The sequence below is a fragment of the Carcharodon carcharias genome, chromosome 11 (assembly GCF_017639515.1).
Source record: "Carcharodon carcharias isolate sCarCar2 chromosome 11, sCarCar2.pri, whole genome shotgun sequence".
NCBI classification, from domain to species: Eukaryota; Metazoa; Chordata; class Chondrichthyes; order Lamniformes; family Lamnidae; genus Carcharodon; species Carcharodon carcharias.
In genome coordinates, this window is record NC_054477.1 from 163,781,233 (window position 1) to 163,802,839 (window position 21,607).

Here is a 21,607-nt window from a genome sequence, read left to right on the forward strand (position 1 = left end):
TGCAGCACTCCCTCAGTACTGACCCTCTGACAGTGCAGCACTCCCTCAGTACTGACTCTCTGACAGTGCGGCACTCCCTTGTGCTGACCCTCTGACAGTGCAGCACTCCCTCAGTACTGACCCTCTGACAGTGCAGCACTCCCTCAGTATTGCAGTGGGCACGTGCTGTAGTGGGATTTGAACCCAAAACTTGCTGACTCGTGGTGAGAATGTTAACCTACCGATGGCTGATAGCTTTCAGAATGTGTTATTTTGGGGTGGAAGTGAGGGCCAGTCTCCCTGGCACTAGCTACAGAAGGAAAGATGCGTTTTAAAGGAAGCTGCTGGTCACTGTGACGTCTCCCAGGATTGGAGAATCTCCAATTGTGGATCCTTTGATTCACTCTCTGGTTTTCCATCGCCACCTTGTGGAATCACCCATAACTGCAGTTGGTGAGCAGTCACCAAATGAAATGACACTCTCAAATGAAACAGTGAATAACGATTGTTCAAATCCATCACCTTTTGCTAAAGAATTCCTTGCTTCTGTTGCTGCAGCCAGCCCCCCACCCCCGTCACCAAACTGTAATCAGACAAAATCTGAAGCCAAGCCATGTTTGGAGCTGTTAGGAGAAATAACCAAAAGTATCAAGGTGGAGGGAGGGAGGTGGAGAGGTTTAAGGAAGGAATTCCAGAGCTCAGGGTCCGGGCAGCTGAAGGGACGGCCGCCTATGATGGAGCGCTTAAAATCAGGGAAGTACAGGAGGCCGGAATTAGAGGAACGCAGAGATCTCGGATGTTGTGGGGCTGGAGGAGATCACAAACATAGGGAGGGGGAAGGAAGGTCATGGAGAGGTTTGAAAAGAGGGAACTTTGTTGTCTCAATTCACTAATTACTTTGAGTTGCAAAGCAGAATTTCATTTTACTGTGAAATGGAAGGTAATTGACTGTGTCTGGACTTGAAAGATTTGCTCCTGAATTGGGTGAGATATTCTCTTCAAATCGAACGTTTGGAACTGTCCTTGGACTCAGTCCGGCCAACATAAGAATTTGGATATTAGACAGATATTTGGATTGATGAAATATATTTTCCAAAAAATCTATCAGTGATAATTATGAGCAAGTTATTAACACCTTCCCCGTACCTGATATTACAACAACAATTCAAAATATTTACAGATATTGGGCAGTGTAAAACCATACAATCCATGCATTGATTCAATATTCTCCATGTTAATGTTCAGGCAGCAGACTGGAATCTGATACTGTGATCATAGCTTCATCCGATTCCTAACAATGAGGAGCTCAGCACCCAGACAAATACGCAATCGACTTGCATTTCTATAGTACCTTTCCTAACCCTAGGGTGTGCCAAAGTGGCATACAGTCAATGAGATATTTGTGGACCGTAGGTATAAAACAGGGCAGCCAATTTGTGTGCAACAAGATCCACAAACAGAGATGTGATAATTGCCTGTATCAGGATTGTCCCTGTATCTGGAGTCACTCTGAATCTGAAGCCTGTCTGTATCTGGAGTCACTCTGAATCTGGAGTCACTCTGTATCTGGTGTCACTCTGAATCCGGAATCACACTGTATCTAGAGTCACGAGGTATCTGGAGTCACTCTGAATCTGGAGTCACTCTGAATCTGGAGTCACTCTGAATCTGGAGTCACCCTGAATCTGGAGGCACTTTGTATCTGGAGTCACTCTGTATCTGGAGTCACCCTGAATCTGGAGGCACTCTGTATCTGGAGTCACTCTGTATCTGGTGTCACTCTGAATCCGGAATCACACTGTATCTAGAGTCACGAGGTATCTGGAGTCACTCTGAATCTGGAGTCACTCTGAATCTGGAGTCACTCTGAATCTGGAGTCACCCTGAATCTGGAGGCACTTTGTATCTGGAGTCACTCTGTATCTGGAGTCACCCTGAATCTGGAGGCACTCTGTATCTGGAGTCACTCTGTATCTGGAGTCACCCTGTATCTGGTGTCACTCTGAATCTGGAATCACACTGTATCTAGAGTCATGAGGTATCTGGAGTCACTCTGAATCTGGAGTCAGTCTGGATCTGGAGTCACTCTGAATCTGGAGTCACCCTGAATCTGGAGTCACTCTGGATCTGGAGTCACTCTGAATCTGGAGTCACTCTGAATCTGGAGTCACTCTGGATCTGGAGTCACTCTGAATCTGGAGTCACTCTGGATCTGGAGTCACTCTGGATCTGGAGTCACTCTGGATCGTTGCTGCTGTAAAATCCGTCTGTTGACAGGTGTATTTTTTTTCAGGGTCGGCCGGGTTTCCCGGGTTCTCAGGGACCTCAGGGGCCGCCTGGACCTCCGGGGCGACAGGGGGTTCCTGGACATAAGGGATCGAGAGGTGAGAGGGGCAAAGCTGGACTGACTGGTCAAACCGGAGACAAGGTGAGTACAAAACAATCCTTTACACTGATCGAAAAAACTCAACAGCCCAATGTTTGTGTGTCGGTCCCAGTAAAATATCAGCACATGGTCCAAATGGACACTTCCTCCTTTTCATTCATCCCTGGAATTAACTAAACATGGATCTCAATTTCCCTCTGGATTTCACATAGTCGGATTGAGACTGAGTCATGGCTGCAGGGAATGGGTCAGAGGGGTTTGGTAATAGTTTGTGTGGCTGCGCTGCTTCTCAGTTCAACCCGACAGCCGTTCCTTGGAATAGTTAACACCAGATTTCAGTTCAGTCGCCAAAGAGAACGTGGGGCCTGTAAGGGGAGAAAGGAGCAGGTCCATCGAGTTCACCTTCTACAAACCCCCAGAGCTGGACTGGACAGTGTGGGGTAGCATCTGTCCAAGCTCACCTCCTGCCCCCCACGCCTGTCTCCCTCACCACCACACCGGTTATCCTGACACTGCAGCCTTTCCCAAACAGATAGATTGGAGGGAGAGTTTGGGAGGCCCGGTGCTCTGGGTCCATTGGGAAATTGGAGAAGCGGTAACCCCCACAACATCAGAACATTTACTCCATTACAGCAGGCAAGTGAAGGGCCTCCCATCCCTGGCACCCTCCGCTATCTACCTCTGGGTCAGCAGAACACAGAGGGCAGTCTGTCAGATAAAGGAGCCAATTGCAAATGGAAGTTTCAGTTCAGCTTGTCAAATAGTAAAAAGGGACACACCCAGGGTCAATCTTATTAAAGAGACACCTCCAGGGTCGAGGGCTCCTCACAGCATCAGGGCTGATGATCCACTTGTTGATGATTTGGAACCTTTCCCGAGGCCTCACTGGGACTCACAGCCACCCACAGCTGGTGTAGGTCACTGGAATCTGCTCAGGATGGACTGGGAGGGATTCCCAGCGTAATCCAGGACTTTCCCCCAGCTATTGCCCTTCTTTGAGATCGGGAGGGGCTGATGAGTTTCTCCTTGGCCCTGACTCCCCCTCAGATCTTGTTTACATGGACAAAATCCCAGCTTCCCAAATTTCTGCCCCCCCCCCCCCTCCCCCCTACCCACCTCCCAGCAGTTTACATCATCTGGTCACGATCCCTCTAATTCCCCCATTGGAAAGGACGGTGAAATTGTGGGATTACCGTGGTAGGAATTCCGGTGTCCACCTTGGGCCCTCAGTGGCATTGCCCATTTACCCTCCTTCCCAGCTCTGCCCATTTCTGGGTCGTACTCTCCCTTGACCAGCCTTGGGAATGGGCATCAGTGGGTTAATGAGGGGCAGTGCAGAACCAATCAGTCTCCCCCAACCTGATGATCCCACTCCCCGTGTTCCAACATGTGAGAACTGGAGTCGGATCATCCCAGACTCCGCTCCCAGCCCCTGCCCGTCTCCGACATTCCCGAAGACACCAGCACACATTCCACATGAAGCGTTTCCCATCAGGAGTGTCTGTCTGTAAACTCCAGCCCTAAAACTGCCCTGGTCTGTGTGGCTGCTGATAGAGATTGGGAGATCAAACTTCAGTAACTAGTTTCCTTATCTGACCTGCTTTCTTTTGTGTTTTGACATAGGGACCGATGGGAGTCCCCGGATTTGCAGGAAATGATGGAATACCGGTAAGTGTCCAGTCCGAGAGGCTTCTCTCTGTACAGCTCTCCTGGCTATTACCCTGTGGGACTGGTTATAACGTTAAACACCACGATCAGATCACACCCCTTCAAACAGTTAACTGTCCTCACCATGTAGTGCTTTAAACCCTGGGTATCATTCGAGTTTCCCATCACCCAGAGGAAACCATTTCTTTGTATCTATCCCAGCAAGAAGGTACCTGATTGCTTCATTCAGAGATTCTTGGGAAGGGAGAGAGTTCCAGATTTCCACTCCCCTTTGTGTGAGGAAGTGCTTCCTGACATCACCCCTGAACGGCCTGGCTCCAATTTTAAGATTCTGCCCCCTTGTCCTGAGCTCCCCCCACCAGAGGAAATAGTTTCTCTCTATCGACCCCATCAAATCCTTTAATCATCTCAAACATCTCAATTAGATCCCTCTTAATATTTGATACTCAAAAGAATACAAGCCTAGTCTATGCAACCTGTCCTTTTAGCCTCAGTACCATTTTGGTGAATCAACATTACACCCTGTCCATGGCCAGGATCTCCCTCTTGCCCAGAACTGAACGCAATTACTCCAGGTTGGGCCTGAACAGATTTGTATGTGACCGGTAGCTGGATGAATGAAAGGAGATGGTTGTTTTGTAGATTTGATGTCAGTTCCTTCAGTTTATTATTCTTCAGGAACAGTAGAATAGCTCTCTCTTCGCTTGATGAATGGTCTTGTGCTGAAACTGTCACTCTTTTAGGGTCACCCAGGACAGCCAGGTCCCAGGGGACCTCCTGGACATGATGGTTGCAACGGGACAAGAGGAGATTCCGGTGATGTGGGACGACCTGGATTCCCTGGTTTATTGGGCTTCCCTGTAAGTGAATGTTACTGAAACACCATCGTGTGCAGGATGAGAGTGAACAAGATTATCAGAACCGAGAGAAGCAGCTTTGGTCAAACAATCTGCGTGCTCGCTGCATTTTGACTTCCAATCATCGACTTGCTTTCTAAGTGTAAGATAAATACAAAGACTCACAGAATCTCGCGGCACAGAAGGAGGCCATTCAGCCCACCATGCCTGTGCTGGCTCTTTGAAGGATCTATCCAATTATTTCTAGTCAGTGCCTCCCAGCTCACAGCAACTTGCTGTGTTTAAAAAAAGATTCTCTCCATTGAGAGGAAATCCTGCAATTTCAACATTTCCCATTCAATTTCCTATGTCAACTGTCATGGTGTGGTGGCAAATTCTGGACACTAGGTGCTGCTATCACTTGAATGTTCCTTTCCTAGCTCCTTTACCAGCTAATCTTCTTTTAAAATATGTTTGTCAACAGACCCCGGACAGCTCACATTAACGTCCAATGTAGAAATCCTACAAAATAACAATTGTAATGACTTGACAGGTTTCAACAAGAATCAGATAAATTTTATTACAGAGAGTTTTTCAGGCACTACACGCTTGATCCAGACTCTCGTCAGGAAACCCCGCCCCCGGATTGCCCAGCGCTTAGGGTTCATTGGTCGGAGCCTTCAAGAACAATCACGTGTTCCCTGATAGGCAGCAGGAGAGGCTATACCCACAGTTACTACACAATGTGAATGAAATAAGAACGGAAATATATCTCAGGTTTGAAAACAGGGGTGACTGGGCTAAGGAAGAGAATTGTTGCTTCAAACTGTTGTCCAATTTATAGGGAATAAAAGCTGAATCCACCCTCACATTCTCAGGGTTTCCATTCCAATTCAGAGAAACCCACCCTATTTTTCCTGTGTTTTTACACAACACAAAAATGGTCAAATTCTGAAATGAATATATAATCCCGCGGACACTGGAAACCTGAAATATAAACAGAAAGTGCTGGAAATGCTCAGCAGGTCTGGCAGCATCTGTGGAGAGAGAAAGACAGAGTTCACGTTTCAGGTTGATGGCCTGTCAACTGGAAAACATTTGGGACGTAAGAGGATTTAAACAAGCGATGAGTCGGGGAAGTGACTTAAGGGCAGGGGTAGAATAAATAGGGATGTGTGTGATAGGACGGAAAGCAGGAGGGATTAAGAGACAAAAGGGATAATGATGAACAACGAACAAGTAAAATAACAGAAGAGAGATGACGAGGAGGTGTAAATGGTAAATAAGAGACTCATTCCCAGCATCTACTGGCTGGAAAAACAGGAATGCTTTTAGCTAAAATCGCGGAGCTCAGTGTTGAGTCTGGAAAGCTGCAAGGAGGCAAAACCTGATCAGCTGCCGATGTTTTTATTTTCTGTTGTTTATACAGGGAATACCTGGCAGGAAGGGGCAGAAGGGAGAGCCTTTTCTTGTTACAACTGAGTGGACGCGATATAGGGTAAGTTTCACCTAACTCTACAAGTGGCACATGTTTCAATGTGACAGTGCGTAGCTCGGACACCATAGGTTCCCTCATCACTTACTCCTGATTAACGAAAGTGAAGCTTTAAAAATTCATTCATGGGGTGTGGGCATCGCTGGTTAGGCCAGCATTTATTGCCCATCCCTAGTTGCACCTGTTCAGAGGGTGTTTAAGAGTCAACCACATTGCTGAGGGTCTGGAGTCACATGTAGGCCAGACCAGGTAAAGGACATTAGTGAACCAGATGGGTTTTAACAACAACCGACAATGGTTTCATGGTCATCATTAGACTTTTAATTCCAGATTTTTATTAAATTCAAATTCCACCATCTGTCATTTACCCTGGGTCTGTGGCGTACTAGCCCAGTGACAATACCTCTATCCCACCGCCTCCCCTGTAACAGTGGGTCTGTGTGGATCCAGTGATCTGTAAGAGCGGATTTGTGTGGATCCAGTGATCTGTAACAGTGGGTCTATGTGGATCCCGTGATCTGTAACAGCAGATTTGTGTGGATCCAGTGATCTGTAACAGTGGGTCTATGTGGATCCCGTGATCTGTAACAGCGGATTTGTGTGGATCCAGTGATCTGTAACAGTGGGTCTATGTGGATCCCGTGATCTGTAACAGCGGATTTGTGTGGATCCAGTGATCTGTAACAGTGGATTTGTGTGGATCCAGTGATCTGTAACAGTGTATTTGTGTGGATCCAGTGATCTGTAACAACATGTGCAGTGGGTTCATTACTGCACCAGGAATCCACAGAACTTTAAATTTATATAAGATTGAGATTTAAATTCATTTTTAAAAATCTGGAAATAAAAAAAACTGCTCTCAGTAAAAGTGAACATGAAGCTGTTGATTGTCCTAAAAACCCAACAGACTCACTAATGTCCTTTAGGGAAAGAGAGCTGATGTCCGGACCCAGTCTGGGCCTACACGTGACTCCAGTCCCACGCCTGGCCTCTGGAATGGACTAGCAAGACTGGTGGTTCGAGAAGGGCCAACCACAACCTCCTTAGGGATGGGCAACAGTGCCAGGGACACACAGCTCATTGAGTTATCAGTGAAATGGGCTGTTCACCTCAGTGCACGAATAATGAGCGTCTGATCTCAGTGTCTCACCCAGAGGACAGTGTCTGTCACAACAGCTTTCCAATCCACACATCTCCGCAGTCTGGGAATCTGGCCGAGGATGGGGCCTGAGTAAGAGCTTCTGAACCACCTTTCCCCTGGGAAACAGTGTGGAGAAAGGGAAATAGGGAATGGGGAAGTGAGGGAGGAAGGGATTGGATTGTGATTCTATTCTAACTGATTGTCATTCTGCTTGTGTGCGCAGGGAGATCCCGGTCACCCAGGTTCTCCAGGTTTTCCGGTGAGTGTTTGGGTTTTGGCGCGGTGGTGGGATACGAGTTTGGGGGTATTGTCGGGTTGCGGGGATGCAGCAGGGGGGCAGGTGGTGGGGTCAGTGGGATGGGGGGGTCGGTGGGGCGGCGGGGGGGGGGGTGGTGTTTAGTGGGGTGGGGGGATGCGGGTGGGGGGGTGGGGTGTGGCGTGGGGTGTGGCGTGGGGTTTGTCGGGGGTTACCGGGTGGGGTGGGGTGGGGTCGGTGGGGTTGCGGGGGGAAGGGGTGGGATGGGGTTGGGGGAGTCGGTGGGGTCGGTGGGGAGATGTGGAGTGAAGTTTGTCGGGAGCAATGGGAGATGGGGTGGGGTCGGTAGGGTAGAGGGTTATGAGTGGGGGGTCGGTGGTGTGGGGTGGGGGGGTATGGGGTGGGGGGTGGGGGGTGGGGGGGTCGGTGGGGTGGGGGTTGGGGGGTAGGTGCGTATGGGGTGGGGGGTCAGTGGGGTGGGGCTGTACAGGGTGAGGGGGTCGGTGGGGTCGGTGGGGTGGGGGGTGTGAGTGGGTGTATTTTCAGAATTTCTGCTTTAGTTCAGGAATCTGACCAGCCAGGAGCGCAGAGATATCTGTGACTGTCCAACCAAATCACCAGGAAGAGGTGACAGCCCATCCCAATCACCAGTAGGAGCTCCCAGTGGATAAGGCAACTTCACCTCAAATAACAGAGGCTATTCTTGTGTCCACTGTGGATTAGAGGGTAACACAGTCACCTCAGATCAGAAAGGTGTGGGTTTAAACCCCACCCCAGAGACCTGAGTCAAAAATCCAGCGTGACACTCCCCATGCAGCTCTGAGCAGGTGCTGCACTGTCAGTGGCACTGTCTTTTGGATGAGGTGTTAAATTGAGGCCCTGTCTGCCCCCTCAAGTGCATGTAAAAATTCCAATGGCATAAGTTGGAAGATCAGGGGCTTCTCCCAGTGTCCTGGCCAATATTTATCCCTTAACCAACCAACATCAAAAGGAAAACCTGTTTGTTATCACAGTGATGTTTGTGGGAGCTTGAAGTGAATTAATTGGCTGACATATTTCACATAGAGAAGAACACACAAGGATAAGGAGCAGGAGGAGGCCATTCAGCGGCTCGAACCTGCTCTGCCATTAAGTAAGATCATGGCTGATCTGATTGTGGGCTTATTCCACTTTCACATAACCATTGACCTCCTTGTCAAACAAAAATCTGTCTAACTCAGCCTTGAATATATTCAATGGCCCGGCCTCTACTGCTCTCTGGGGAAGGGAATTCCAAACACTAATGACCCTCTGAGAGAAAGCATTTCTCTTCATCTCAATCTTAACTAAGACCCCCCCAAATTTTTAAACTGTGTCCCCTAGTTCTAGATTCCCACACAAAGGGGGATCATCCTTTCAGCATCTACCCTGTCAAATCCCCTTAGAATCCTATATCATCTCTCATTCTCCAGTGGACACAGGCCCAGCCTGTCTAACCTTTCCTCATAAGATTAGCCCCTCTGCATCCCAGGAATGTTAAGCATGCCGTAAGGGTTGTTCTATGTCTCACTGAGAGATCTGGAGGCTTGAATGTTTGAACATTGTAAGTGCTTATTAACAACTGATAACTATATACATCTCCAGAATGTTGCCCTGACTGGGTACCATCTCCATGCTGGTTTCTGCTAGATTACAGCTCAACTCAGTCCGCTATCATGGGACTCTCTACATCACACTGTGTGTGGTACTATTTCCACAGTACTGCATTAACCCTCGCTATGCCGAACACTCTTTTACTACAGAATGAACCTTCTCTGGACTGTTTCTAATGCTATTATATTCTTTCTTAAATAAGGAGACCAAAACTGTACACAGTACTCCAGATGTAGCAGAAAGTCCCTACTTTTATAGTCCTACAATAAATGCCAACATTCCATTTCCCTTCCTAATTACTTGCTGTACCTGCATACTAACTTTTTGTGATTCATGTACCAAGACATCCAGATCCCTCTGTACCACCAAAATCGCTCTCCATTTAAGTAATTTGCTGCATTCCTATTCTTCCTTCCAAAGTGCACAAGTTCACATTTCCCCACTTTGTACCCCAAATGCCAAATGTTTGCCCATTCATTTAACCTGTCTATATCCCTTTTCAGACTCTCTACCTCCTCTTGACAACTTACTTTCCTACCTATCTTGGTGTCACCAACAAATTTAGCTACCGTACACTTGGCACCTTTTCAAATCATTGATACAAATTACATATAGTTGACTTCCGCTAGTTACATCTTGCCAATCTGAAAAAGACCCATTTATCCCTACTCTCTGCTTCCTGGTAGCTAAACAATCCTCCATTCATGCTAATATGTTACCCCCTATGTTACAAAGCACTTCAGAATGTCTTTAGGCTGTGAAAGGCACTATATAAATGCAAGTCTTTCTTTCTTTTTCAGGGTGTACCCGGCATCCCTGGACGGATGGGCTCCAGGGGTCCTCCAGGAATAATAGGCCCAACAGTATGTATCAGGGCATTGGGAATCATCCCATCTGGGAATGTCAGACCTTCCCGTGGGATTTCATTGGTTATATTTTGCAGTTGTTGCTTGTTTTAATTTGCTGTTCCAATTCTCACGTGGTCGAAATTTTCTCCCACAGGGTCGGTCAGGACCTCCAGGAGCTCCAGGGCCAAAGGTAGGAATTCAGCCGCCACTGGACAGGTGACTCGGGAAAGTAACAGCAACGAAATGACCAGTCCGATCTGTTAGAGCAAACCTTTATAAATTACCGGTTCAGCCTCGCTATTGAGAATAACCCCGGGCATTGCAGTTTAGAAAAGGATGTCAAGGCTCCGGAGCGGGTGCGGAGACTTTAGCAGAATATCCCCAGGGGCGAGAGGCTTGAGTTCACGTGGAGAGACTGGAGAAGCTGGCATTGTTCTCCTTAGAGCAGAGAAGGTTAAGCAAGATTTAATACTCGGTGTTCAAAACCATGGAGAGGTTTGATAGAGTAAATAAGGAGAAACTGTTTCCAGTGGCAGGATGGTCGATAACCAGAGGTCTAAGGTAATTGGCAAAGGAACCAGAGAGGAAGATGAAGAGAATTTTATTCATGCAGCGAGTTATTGTGATCTGGAAGGCGCTGCCTGAAAGGGCGGTGGAAGCAGATTCAGTAGGAGCTTTCAAAAGGGGAATTGGAGAAATACATGAAGAGGGAAGATTTGCAGGGATATGGGGAAAGAGCAGGGGGAGTGAGACTAATTAGATAGCTCTCCAGGAACATAGGAACATTGGACTTAGGAGCAGGAGTAGGCCATTCAGCCCCTCGAGCCTGCTCCACCATTCCATAAGCTCACGGTTGGTCTGATTGTGTCTCAACTCTACTTTCCTGTCTTCCCCCCATAATTTCAAAGAGCTGGCATAGGCATGAGGGGCCAAGTGGTCTCCTTCTGTGCTGTGTGATTCTATGGTTAGTTCCATGTCTTTCATGGCTACTAGTTCCCTATCCTAGAATTTCCCAGCCAAACCCCAATATTATCACAACATTTCAAGGGGGCAGCTCGTGAGGGGTAATAAATGTGACCTTCTCACTGCATCCACATCCACAGGCGAAGGTGATAACTCAACACCATCTCCTGTCAGCATCCAGGGGTGGTCTGTCAACATGGTTCTGCCAGCAACAGCCACATCTCGAGAATGAATATTTTAAAAATGTTAGTGTTTCTTTCCCCCCACCACCACCCCCCCCCAACCCCACCACAAGCTGCTATTGTTACCCGTTCAAGGGCAGATGTGCCTTGTCCTCCAACACCTGGAATCGCCTTTGTTCCTCTGAGCGGGTGGTGATTCCATTCACTGTACAGAAGTCTGTGTAACAGGAGGGTGGTTTATTGATAATCTCCAGCCCAGGCTGTGAAACACAAACCCTCCCCTGCTGTTCTGAGAATAATTCAAACAAGGCCGATTAGGAAGCACTCAGCAGCCCCCTCAGAGCAGGGAAGGCTGCTAACCCTTGGAGTTACTAAAGACTTTATAGATAGCCTTGTAATTTACAGCCCATTCAGGGACCATTCAGCCCATCACCCATGGAGCTAACTCTCCAACTGCAGCCATTTCACCAATCCCAATCCCCCCTACACTTCTCCCCAAATACTTTTATATTCTTGCTTTTCAAATACTTATTAATTTTCCTTTTAAACAATGTTCTAGTCTCTGCCTCAAAATCTCTTTGCGATCAGCCATTCCCTTTCCAATAATCCTGTGTGAAAATATTTCATTCCCCCCCCCGTCATTCTCACAGTGAGAATCCTCAGTCTGTGGACTCTCATCACTGAGTCGTTAAACAGTGGAAACAATTTTTCACTATTAATTCTCCGACAAGCTTTCTGAATTCAAAAGTTCCTATTAAAGTCTTGGCCCTATGAAAAAGCCCCAATGTTTTAAGCCTTCCTTCATGTAACAGTGATATCCTCTTGCATGATCCATAAACATACACCTTTTGCCAGAATGACACAAAAATCAGAAACACCAAAGGGCTCATAGAATCTTAGAATCTTAGAGTCATAGAGTCATAGAGGTCTACAGCACAGAAAAAGGCCCTTTGGCCCATCGAGTCAGCACCAGTCAAACAAGTACCTAACTATTCTAATCCCATTTTCCAGCACTAGGCCCATAGCCTTGTATACCATGGCATCGCAAGTGCACATCCAAATACTTCTTAAATGTTATGAGGGTTTCTGCCTCTACTACCCTTTCAGGCAGTGAGCTCCAGATTCCCACCACCCTCTGGGTGAAAAAAATCTTCATCACAACCCCTCTAAACCTCTTGCCCCTTACCTTAAATCTATGCCCCCTGGTTATTAATCCCTCCACCAAGAGGAAAAGTTCCTTCCTGTCTACCTTATCTATGCCCCTCATAATTTTATACACCTCAATCATGCACCCCCTCAATCTGCTCTGCTCCAGGGAAAATAACCCCAGTCTATCCAATCTCTCCTCATAACTAAAACTCTCCAGCCCAGGCAACATCCTGGTAAATCTCCTCTGCTCTCTCTCTCTAGTGCAATCACATCCTTCCTATAATGCAGATTCCAGAACTGCACGCAATACTCCAGCTGTGGCCTAACCAGCGTTTTATACAGTTCCAGCATAACCTCCCTGCTCTTATATTCTATGCCTTGGCTAATAAAGTCAAGTATCCCTTATGCCTTCTTAACCACTTATCTACCTGTCCCACTACCTTAAGGGACCGGTGGACATGCACACCAAGGACCCTCTGATCCTCGGTACTTCCCAGGGTCCTACCATTCATCGTGCATTCCCGTGCCTTGTTTGTCCTGCCCAAGTGCATCACCTCACAATTATCTGGATTAAATTCTATTAGTCACTGATTAGCCCATTTGACCAGCTCGTCTATATCCTCCTGCAATCTAAGGCTATCCTCCTCACTATTTACCACCCCACCAATTCTCATTCATCCGCAAACTTACTGATCAACCCTCCTACATTCAAATCTAAATCGTTTAAATGTACCACAAACAGCAAGGGACCCAACACCGATCCCTGTGAAACCCCTCTGGACACAGGCATCTAGTCACAAAAACACCCCTCAATCATCACTCTCTGCTTCCTGCCACTCAGCCAATTCTGGATCCAATTTTCCAAATTGCTTTGGATCACATGGACTCTTGCCTTCGTTATCAGTCTCCCATGCAGGACCTTATCAAAAGCCTTGCTGAAGTCCAAGTAGACCACGTCAAATGCATTGCCCTCATCTACACACCTGGTCACCTATTCGAAAAACTCAATCAAATTGGTCAGACATGACCTCTCCTTAGCAAAACCATGCTGACTGTCCTTGATTAATCCCTGCTTCTCCAAGTGTAGATTAATTCTGTCCTTCAGAATCACTTCCAATAGTTTCCCTACCACTGAGGTTAGACTGACTGGCCTGTAGTTCCCTGATTTATCCCTTCTTCCTTTCTTGAATAACGGTACCACATTGGCTGTCCTTCAGTCCTCTGGCACCTCTCCTGTGGCCAGAGAGGCATTGAAAATTATTGCCAGTGCCCCTGCTATCTCCTCCCTTGCCTCACTCAACAGCTTGGGATACATTTCACCCGGGCCTGGAGATTTATCTACTTTTAAGCTTGCCAGACCAGTTAGAACCTCCTCTTATTTCTATGCTAATTTCTTTAATTATATCACAGTCCTTCTGCCTGATTTCCATACCCACGTCATCCCTCTCACTTGTGAACACCGACACAAAGTATTCATTTAGAACCCTACTTACGTCTTCCAGCTCCACACACAAATTACCACTATGGACCTTAATGGGCCTTACTCTCTCCCTAGTTATCCTCTTATTCTCAATGTACTTGGAAAATAACTTTGGATTTCCCTTTATTTTATCTGCCAATGTTTTCTCATGCCCCCTTTTTGCTCTCCTAATTTCCTTTTTAATTTCCTCCCTACACATTCTATACTCCTCTAGGGCTTCCGCTGTTTTGAGTCCTCGGTATCTGCCATAAGCCTCCCTTTTTCTCTTTATTCAATCCTGTAAATCTCTCGACATCCAGGGTTCCCTGGATTTGTTGGTCCCAACCTTTATCTTTACTGGAATATGTTGGCCCTGTACTCTCCCTATTTCCTTCTTGAATAAGTCCATCTGCTCTGACGCAGATTTACCTAAAAGTAGCTGCTCCCAGTCCACTCTGGCCAAATCATATCTGATCTTGTTAAAATCGGCCTTCCCCCAGTTTAGAACTCTGATTTCTGGCCCCTCCTTGTCCTTTTCCATAACAGCCTTGAATCTAACAGAGTTATGATCACTATCTGCAAAATGCTCACCCACTGATATCTCTCCCACTTGCCCAGCTTCATTCCCTAAAATTAAGTCCAGGACTGCCCCCGCTCTTGTAGGCCTTCTACATACTGGCTTAAAAAGCTCTCCTGGATGCATTTTAAGAATTCCGCTCCCTCTAAGCCTATCACACTATAACTAATCCAGTTAATGTTGGGGAAGTTGAAATCCCCCACTATTACTACCCTATTAATTTTACACTTCTCTGAAATTTGCCTACATATCTGCTCTTCTATTTCTCTCTGACTGTTTGGGGGCCTACAGTACACTCCCAGCAATGTGATTGCTCCTTTTTTGTTTTTCAGTTCTACCCATATGGCTTCATTTTAGGAGCCCTCTAAGATGTCATCCCTCCTTACTGCTGTAATTGATTCCTTGATCAATATTGCGATAGCCCCTCTTCTTTTACCCCCTTCCCTGTCTAGCCTGAAGACCCTATATCCTGGAATACTGAGCTGCCAATCCTGCCCCTCTCTCAACCATGTATCTGTGACAGCAATGACATCATACTTCCATGTGTTAATTTGTGCCCTCAACTCATCTGCTTTATTTGTCAGACTCCTTGCATTAAAATAAATACCATCCAACCTTGCCAAACTCCCTTGTGCCTTAACTGGCCTATAATTTCTATGCCTTCCAGACGCACTTGCTCTCTCTTCTAATTATGGCTGTACATCTCCCCCTGCTGAACCCCCTCTCAGGGTCCCATCCCCCTACCAAGTTAATTTAAACCCTCTCCAACAGCACTAGCAAACCTCCCTGCAAGGATGTTGGTCCCATTCTGGTTCAGGTGCAACCTGTCTGCCTTGTACAGGTCCCACCGCCCCCAGAAAAGGTCCCAATGTCCCAGAAATCTAAAGCCCTCCCTGCTGAACTATCTCTCCAGCCACACATTCATCTGGATTAACCTTCTATTTCTATACTCACTAGCGCGTGGCACCAGAAGTAATCCAGAGATTACTACCTTTGAGGTCCTGTTTTTTAATCTGTTTCCTAGCTCCCTAAATTCTGCTTGCAGGACCTCATCCCTCTTTCTACCCATGTTGCTGGTACCAATATGTACCACGATCTCTGTCTGTTTGCCCTCCCCCTTTAGAATGCCCTGCAGCCGTTCAGTGACATCCTTGACCTGGCACCAGGGAGGCAACATACCATCCTGGAGTCACATCTACAGCAGCAGAAACGCCTGTCTGTTCCCCTTATTATCGAGTCGCCTACCACTATTGCCCTTCCCCTCTTTTTCCTCCCCCCACCCCCATGCAGCTGAGTCACTCTCAGTGCCATGAGTGTGGCTGCATTCCCCAGAGGAACCGTCACTCTCACCGTTTTCCAACACAAAAACAGTTCTCGAGCGAGATGCACCCTGGGGATTTCCTGACTACCTGCCTGACACCTTTCTTCTGACTGATGGTCACCCATTCCCTCTCTGTCTGCACTTCCGTAAACTGTTCGGTGACCACATCTAAAAATGTGTTATCCACGAAACTCTCAGCCTCGCGGATGTACCTCAGAGTCTCCAGCTGCAGTTCAAGCTCTGAAACCCGGAGCTCAGGTAGCTGCAGCTGGTGGCACTTCCTGCACATGTGGTCGGTCAGAGCGCAAGGAGTGTCTAGGACTTCCCACATGTTGCAGGCGGCACATAACACGGGACTGAGCTGCCCTGCCACGCCTCTAGTAGAAAAAAAATCCTTACTTTAAGCTAAGTACAGTAAAAAAAGTGTTAAATTATTTATATGCTTTAAATACAAGCTAGAACCCTTATCTTTCCTTAGCTTAATTTATTTTAAACTGGAGAAAAACTAGAGAAAAAGAGTGGAGAAAAACACTTACCCACCACTCACCAATCAGCTCTCACCTTTGTGCTGACACCACTCTTTGAAGCTTCCCCACACTCGTGCTGGTTCTGATCTCTCTGCGGCTCTCTAACGCTGTCGTATGATGTCACTCTTCAAGCTCAGAAGGAGGCCATTCAGCCCATTATGCCTGTGCTGGCTCTTTGAAAGAGCTATCCATTTAATCCCCCTTCCCTGCATCTTCTCTTCACCCCTTCTCTCATTTGTTTACTAATTAACTGAAACCTGTGTCCTCTGGATACCGACTGTCCTGTCACTGGAAACACTGAACTCCTCTATTAAACCTTCTCTCCTCAAAGGATAACTATCCATTGGCCAGAACTGGAACTGGACCAGCCATATAAATACTGTGGCTACAAGAGCAGGTCAGAGGCTGGGAATCCTGCAGTGAGTAACTCACCTCCTGACTCCTCAAAGCCTGTCCACCATCTACAAGGCACAAGTCAGGAGTGTGATGGAATACTCCCCACTTGTCTGGATGAGTGCAGCTCCCACAACACTCAAGAAGCTTGACACCATCCAGGACAAAGCAGCCCACTTGATAGGCACCCCATCCACAAACATTCACTCCCTCCACCACCGACGCACTGTAATAGCAGTGTGTGTACCATCTACAAGATGCACTGCAGGAATTCACCAAGGCTCCTTAGACAGCACCGTCCAAACCCACGATCACTACCATCTAGAAGGACAAGAGCAGCAGACACATGGGAACACCAGCACCTGGAAGTTCCCCTCCAAGTCACTCACCATCCTGACTTGGAAATATATCGCCGTTCCTTCACTGTCGCTGGGTCAAATCCTGGAACTCCCTCCCTAACAACACTGTGGGTGTACCTACACCACATGGACTGCAGCGGTTCAAGAAGGCAGCTCAGCACCACCTCCCCAAGGGGGCAATTAGGGATGGGCAATAAATGCTGACCCAGCCAACGAAGCCCCACATCCCGTGAATGAATAAAAAAAAATCCCAGCTTCTCCACTCTCTCCACATCAATTGAAGCCCCACATCCCTGCTCCCTTTAGTCAGTCTCCAAAACCTACTGTACTGCACTAAAATCTGGTACCCAGGATAGGAGAAAATGGCCAGGATTTTCAGGCCTCTCTGTGGTGGGATGCATCATGGGAAACTCGGCAGCCCACCCAGAAGTTCGTTGCCTTTTAGCAGGACCGGACAATCCCGGTGGTGGACGGGGGCTGGAAATCCCACCCAATATTCCAACCGAGAATTTGAAGCAATCATGAGAAGTGAGGTAAATCACCTATTCAGATATAAATAGGCCGAGTGCTTTCTGATATGCTTGTTCAGCATGTGAGGCTCATTGTGTATTTGCATACCTCACTATGCACATTCAATCCAACCTTGATCACAATGACCGCTTCATTGCTCTGTCTCAGTGGGTAACACACACAAGTTTGAGTCACCAGGTCATGGGTTCAAGACCCACACCAGAGGCTTCAGCCCATAATCCACGCCGACACTCCCAGTGCTGTACTGAGGGGGTGCTGCACTGTTGGAGGGTCAGTGCTGAGGGAGTGCTGTACTGTTGGAGGGTCAGTGCTGAGGGAGTGCTGCACTGTTGGAGGGTCAATGCTGAGGGAGTGCTGCACTGTTGGAGGGTCAGTGCTGAGGGAGTGCTGCACTGTTGGAGGGTCAGTGCTGAGGGAGTGCTGTACTGTTGGAGGGTCAGTGCTGAGGGAGTGCTGCACTGTTGGAGGGTCAGTGCTGAGGGAGTGCTGTACTGTTGGAGGGTCAGTGCTGAGGGAGTGCTGCACTGTTGGAGGGTCAGTACTGAGGGAGTGCTGCATTGTTGGAAGGTCAGTACTGATGGAGTGCTGCATTGTTGGAGGGTCAGTACTGAGGGAGTGCTGCACTGTTGGAGGGTCAGTACTGAGGGAGTGCTGCACTGTCAGAGGGTCAGTACTGAGGGAGTGCTGCATTGTTGGAGGGTCAGTACTGAGGGAGTGCTGCACTGTTAGTGATGCTGCCTTTCCAATGAAGCTGCATTAGCTTTCTCTGGTGGATGTAAAAGATGCCAGGGCACTTTTCTTCCTGGTGCCCTGGTTAAAGCTTAACCCTCAACCAACATAGCTGAAATTCTGTCTGTGGGATCTCACTATGCACGCATTTGTTGCTGTGTTTCCCACATCACTATAGTGACTCCCTTTCAAAAATGACATTGAATTGGCTACAAAGCGCTTTGGGATGTCCTGAGATGGTGATAGGTGCTATAGCAATGCAGGTTTTGCTGGTAAACTTTAACACTATGCTGTTTTATTTACAGGGTAATGATGGAATCAGCTACCAGGGGCGACCTGGAGACAAGGTTGGTAAATGTGTTCATTCTACAAAGAGTTTGTCATTGCCGTCCAGCTTTGTTTGCTCCATTTAATAGTCTCGAACTTTGCAGAACGGATCCAGAGTTTGTACATGGAGCTCCTCGAATCTCATTCAATCCATGTGGTTTCTCCCTACAATGTGATAGCAGGGTACTTTGTTCAAAACTTTTGTGCCGAGAGTAGGTCATTGGAAAACCGTAAGCAAGATTCAATCAGAGAAAGGCAACTAGTCACACGCCTGTTGCATCTTCTTACATAATTGAAAATCGCAAAGGCTTCACTGGGATGAGAATAGTTAGATTTTGAACAGTGGATAAGGAAGGGGTTGATGGCGAGATCAAAGAGATTGTTTCTGAGGAGGCCAAAAGTGGGGAGGGAGATAACGAGGGAGGGGAAAGGAGGTAGCAAGGGAAGGAAGGGGAGATATTGAGGAAGGGGGTGGGAGGTAGCAAGGGAGGGATAAAGAGGTAGCAATGGAGCAGGAAGGAGGCTGTGAAGTAGAGGGAGGGAGGTAGTGAGGGGATGGATGACAGTGAGGGGGAGGGGAGGGTGGAGGAGTGAGGTAGTGGGGAGGATGAGGGAGGTAACAAGGGAGAAAGAGGGAGATAGTGAGGGAGTGGAGGCATGTAGTGAAGGAGGAGGAGGGGTGTTAGAGAGTATGCAGAGCCTACAGTAGAGTAAAGGAGAGGGAGGACTGTACTGGAGGCAAGAGCTAAAGAGTTGGCCACTCAGGTGGAGGCAGTGAGTGGGAGGAGATTGCAGAGCGTGAATTTGTATATAAAGACCAAACGTATGTTGCTAAATTGACTGATAACACAAAAATAAATAGGGTACAGGACAGTAAAATATGAAGAGGATTTAAAGAATCTGAAAAGGGACATGGACAGGTTAAATGAGTGGCCAAAAAATTGACATTTGGAGTACAACATGGCAAAATATGAACTTGTCCACTTTGGCAAGAAGACTAGAAAAGCAGCATCTTATTTAAATAGAGAGAGATTGCAGAACTCTGAGGTACAGAGGGATCTGGGTATCCTGGTACATGAATCAAGAAAAGTTAGTATGCAGGTACAGCAAGTGATTAGGAAGGGAAATGGAATGTTGGTTTTTATTGCAAATGTAACGGAATATAAAAGTAGCAAAATGCTGCTGCAGCTGTGCAGGGTCTGGGTGAGACCACATCTGGAGTATTGTGTGCAGTTTTGGCCTCCTTGCTAAGAAAGGATATAAATGTATTAGGGACAGTTCAGAGAAGGTTCACTTGACTGATTCCTGTGATGATGGGTTTATGAGGAAAGGTTGAGCAGGTTGGGCCAATACCCATTGGAGTTTAGGAGATCTTATTGAAACATATAAAATCTTGAGGGGGCTTGACAAGGCAGATGTTTAGAGGATGTTTCCCCTTGTGGGGAAACCTAGAATAGGAGATGCACTTGAAAAATGAGGGCTCTCCCATTTAAGACGGAGATGAGGAGAAATTTCTTCTCTCAGAGGGTTATTAGTGTATGGAATTCCCTTCCCCAGAGAGCAGTGGAGGCTGGGCCATTGACTATATTCAAACTGAGTTAGACAGATTATTGATGAACAAGGGGGTCAAAGGATATAGTTGGGGTGGGGGGGGTGGGGGGGGGAAGTAGAGTTGAGACCAGAATCAGTTCAGGCATGGTCTTATCAAATAGCGGAGCAGGCTCGAGGGGCTGAATGGCCTACTCCTGCCCCTAATTCATATCTTCATGGGCAGGATTTTTGGGTGGTTGGGCCCAGGAGAGGCTGGGAAATGGCACGCTGCTGGCGTGGGGGGAGGCAGGAGGAGCATGGGCGCTAAAGTCTGTGCATGCACAGGGGAGCGCGTACTGAAAACTCCCTGAAGGCAGGGAGCGGCCTTGGGGAGGTGAAGACTTTTAAAATCCAAAATAAAGCTTTTGAACATCTGAAAGAGATGCCCCCACATAGGACTCACTCACATGGTCATCCAGCCATGGATGAGGTTTCCTAAAAAACCCAAAGGCCGATTTGTCCACCTGCCAACCGTAAGGTTGGACGGGCAGCAAAAAATAGCTTTAAATTAATTGATTAATGACCTGAAAAAGCCCCTTAATTGTCGGTGGGCACACTGCCAACTCTCACGCGCACCCGCCAACTAAAATATTGCGCGAGTGCACAATGCTGTCAGGACGCTCGCCCAATGTCCTATTTTACATCTAATAGGGTCAGGCGCGCAAAATCTTGCCCCATATGTTTGTATGTTTGTAAGGTCATCGGAGAAGGTCATTCAGTGGATCCATTTTGTGCAGCTTCTGTCTCTTGCTCTCTTTCACCAACACATTGATTTGGAAGACGAATGATTTTTGACATTAATAATGATATTGTCAATAAAGGGACAAAGGATCTGAGATGATTATGTCTTTCGCGTGAAGCTATTTCAGATGAATCAGCAGTTTATTAGTTCCGGATACCTGTGGCGCCCCATGCCAATGCTCCTTGAATGCTGTCTGAATCAAACCCAGCTTTCTGCCTTCAGCTCTTGTTAACTGTTTGATTTGTTGGTCCGCAGGGTGAACCAGGTTTGCCAGGCCCAACGGGAAGTTCTTTAGATGACACCAGCCAGGTTTCTGGACCGGGCGATAAGACAGGAGAAAAGGTAAAACCATGACTGGGTGTGAATAGCTCACATATCAAACCATTAGCAGCCGTTCAAGAACAGGACAGTCACCTCGACCAATGACAAGCAAACTACTACCATAGATTGTGGCTCAGGTAGGAGAAAACCTTATAGTGTCTGTGCAGAAATCACTCTCAGCTTGGAATCTAAAGGA

General features: G+C 47.3%; 1 protein-coding gene across 1 annotated transcript in view; it reads left to right on the forward strand.

Annotated features, from left to right (window-relative positions):
* LOC121283943 (collagen alpha-6(IV) chain-like) overlaps positions 1–21,607 on the forward strand; it is a 254,424-nt gene that overhangs the window by 95,282 nt on the left and 137,535 nt on the right. The window contains exons 4-12 of the mRNA XM_041198738.1: positions 2,273–2,407; positions 3,989–4,033; positions 4,777–4,893; positions 6,299–6,367; positions 7,729–7,764; positions 10,194–10,256; positions 10,396–10,431; positions 18,737–18,778; positions 21,346–21,432. Coding sequence (XP_041054672.1) covers positions 2,273–2,407; positions 3,989–4,033; positions 4,777–4,893; positions 6,299–6,367; positions 7,729–7,764; positions 10,194–10,256; positions 10,396–10,431; positions 18,737–18,778; positions 21,346–21,432 — 630 coding nt within the window. The remainder of the gene's footprint in view (positions 1–2,272; positions 2,408–3,988; positions 4,034–4,776; positions 4,894–6,298; positions 6,368–7,728; positions 7,765–10,193; positions 10,257–10,395; positions 10,432–18,736; positions 18,779–21,345; positions 21,433–21,607) is intronic.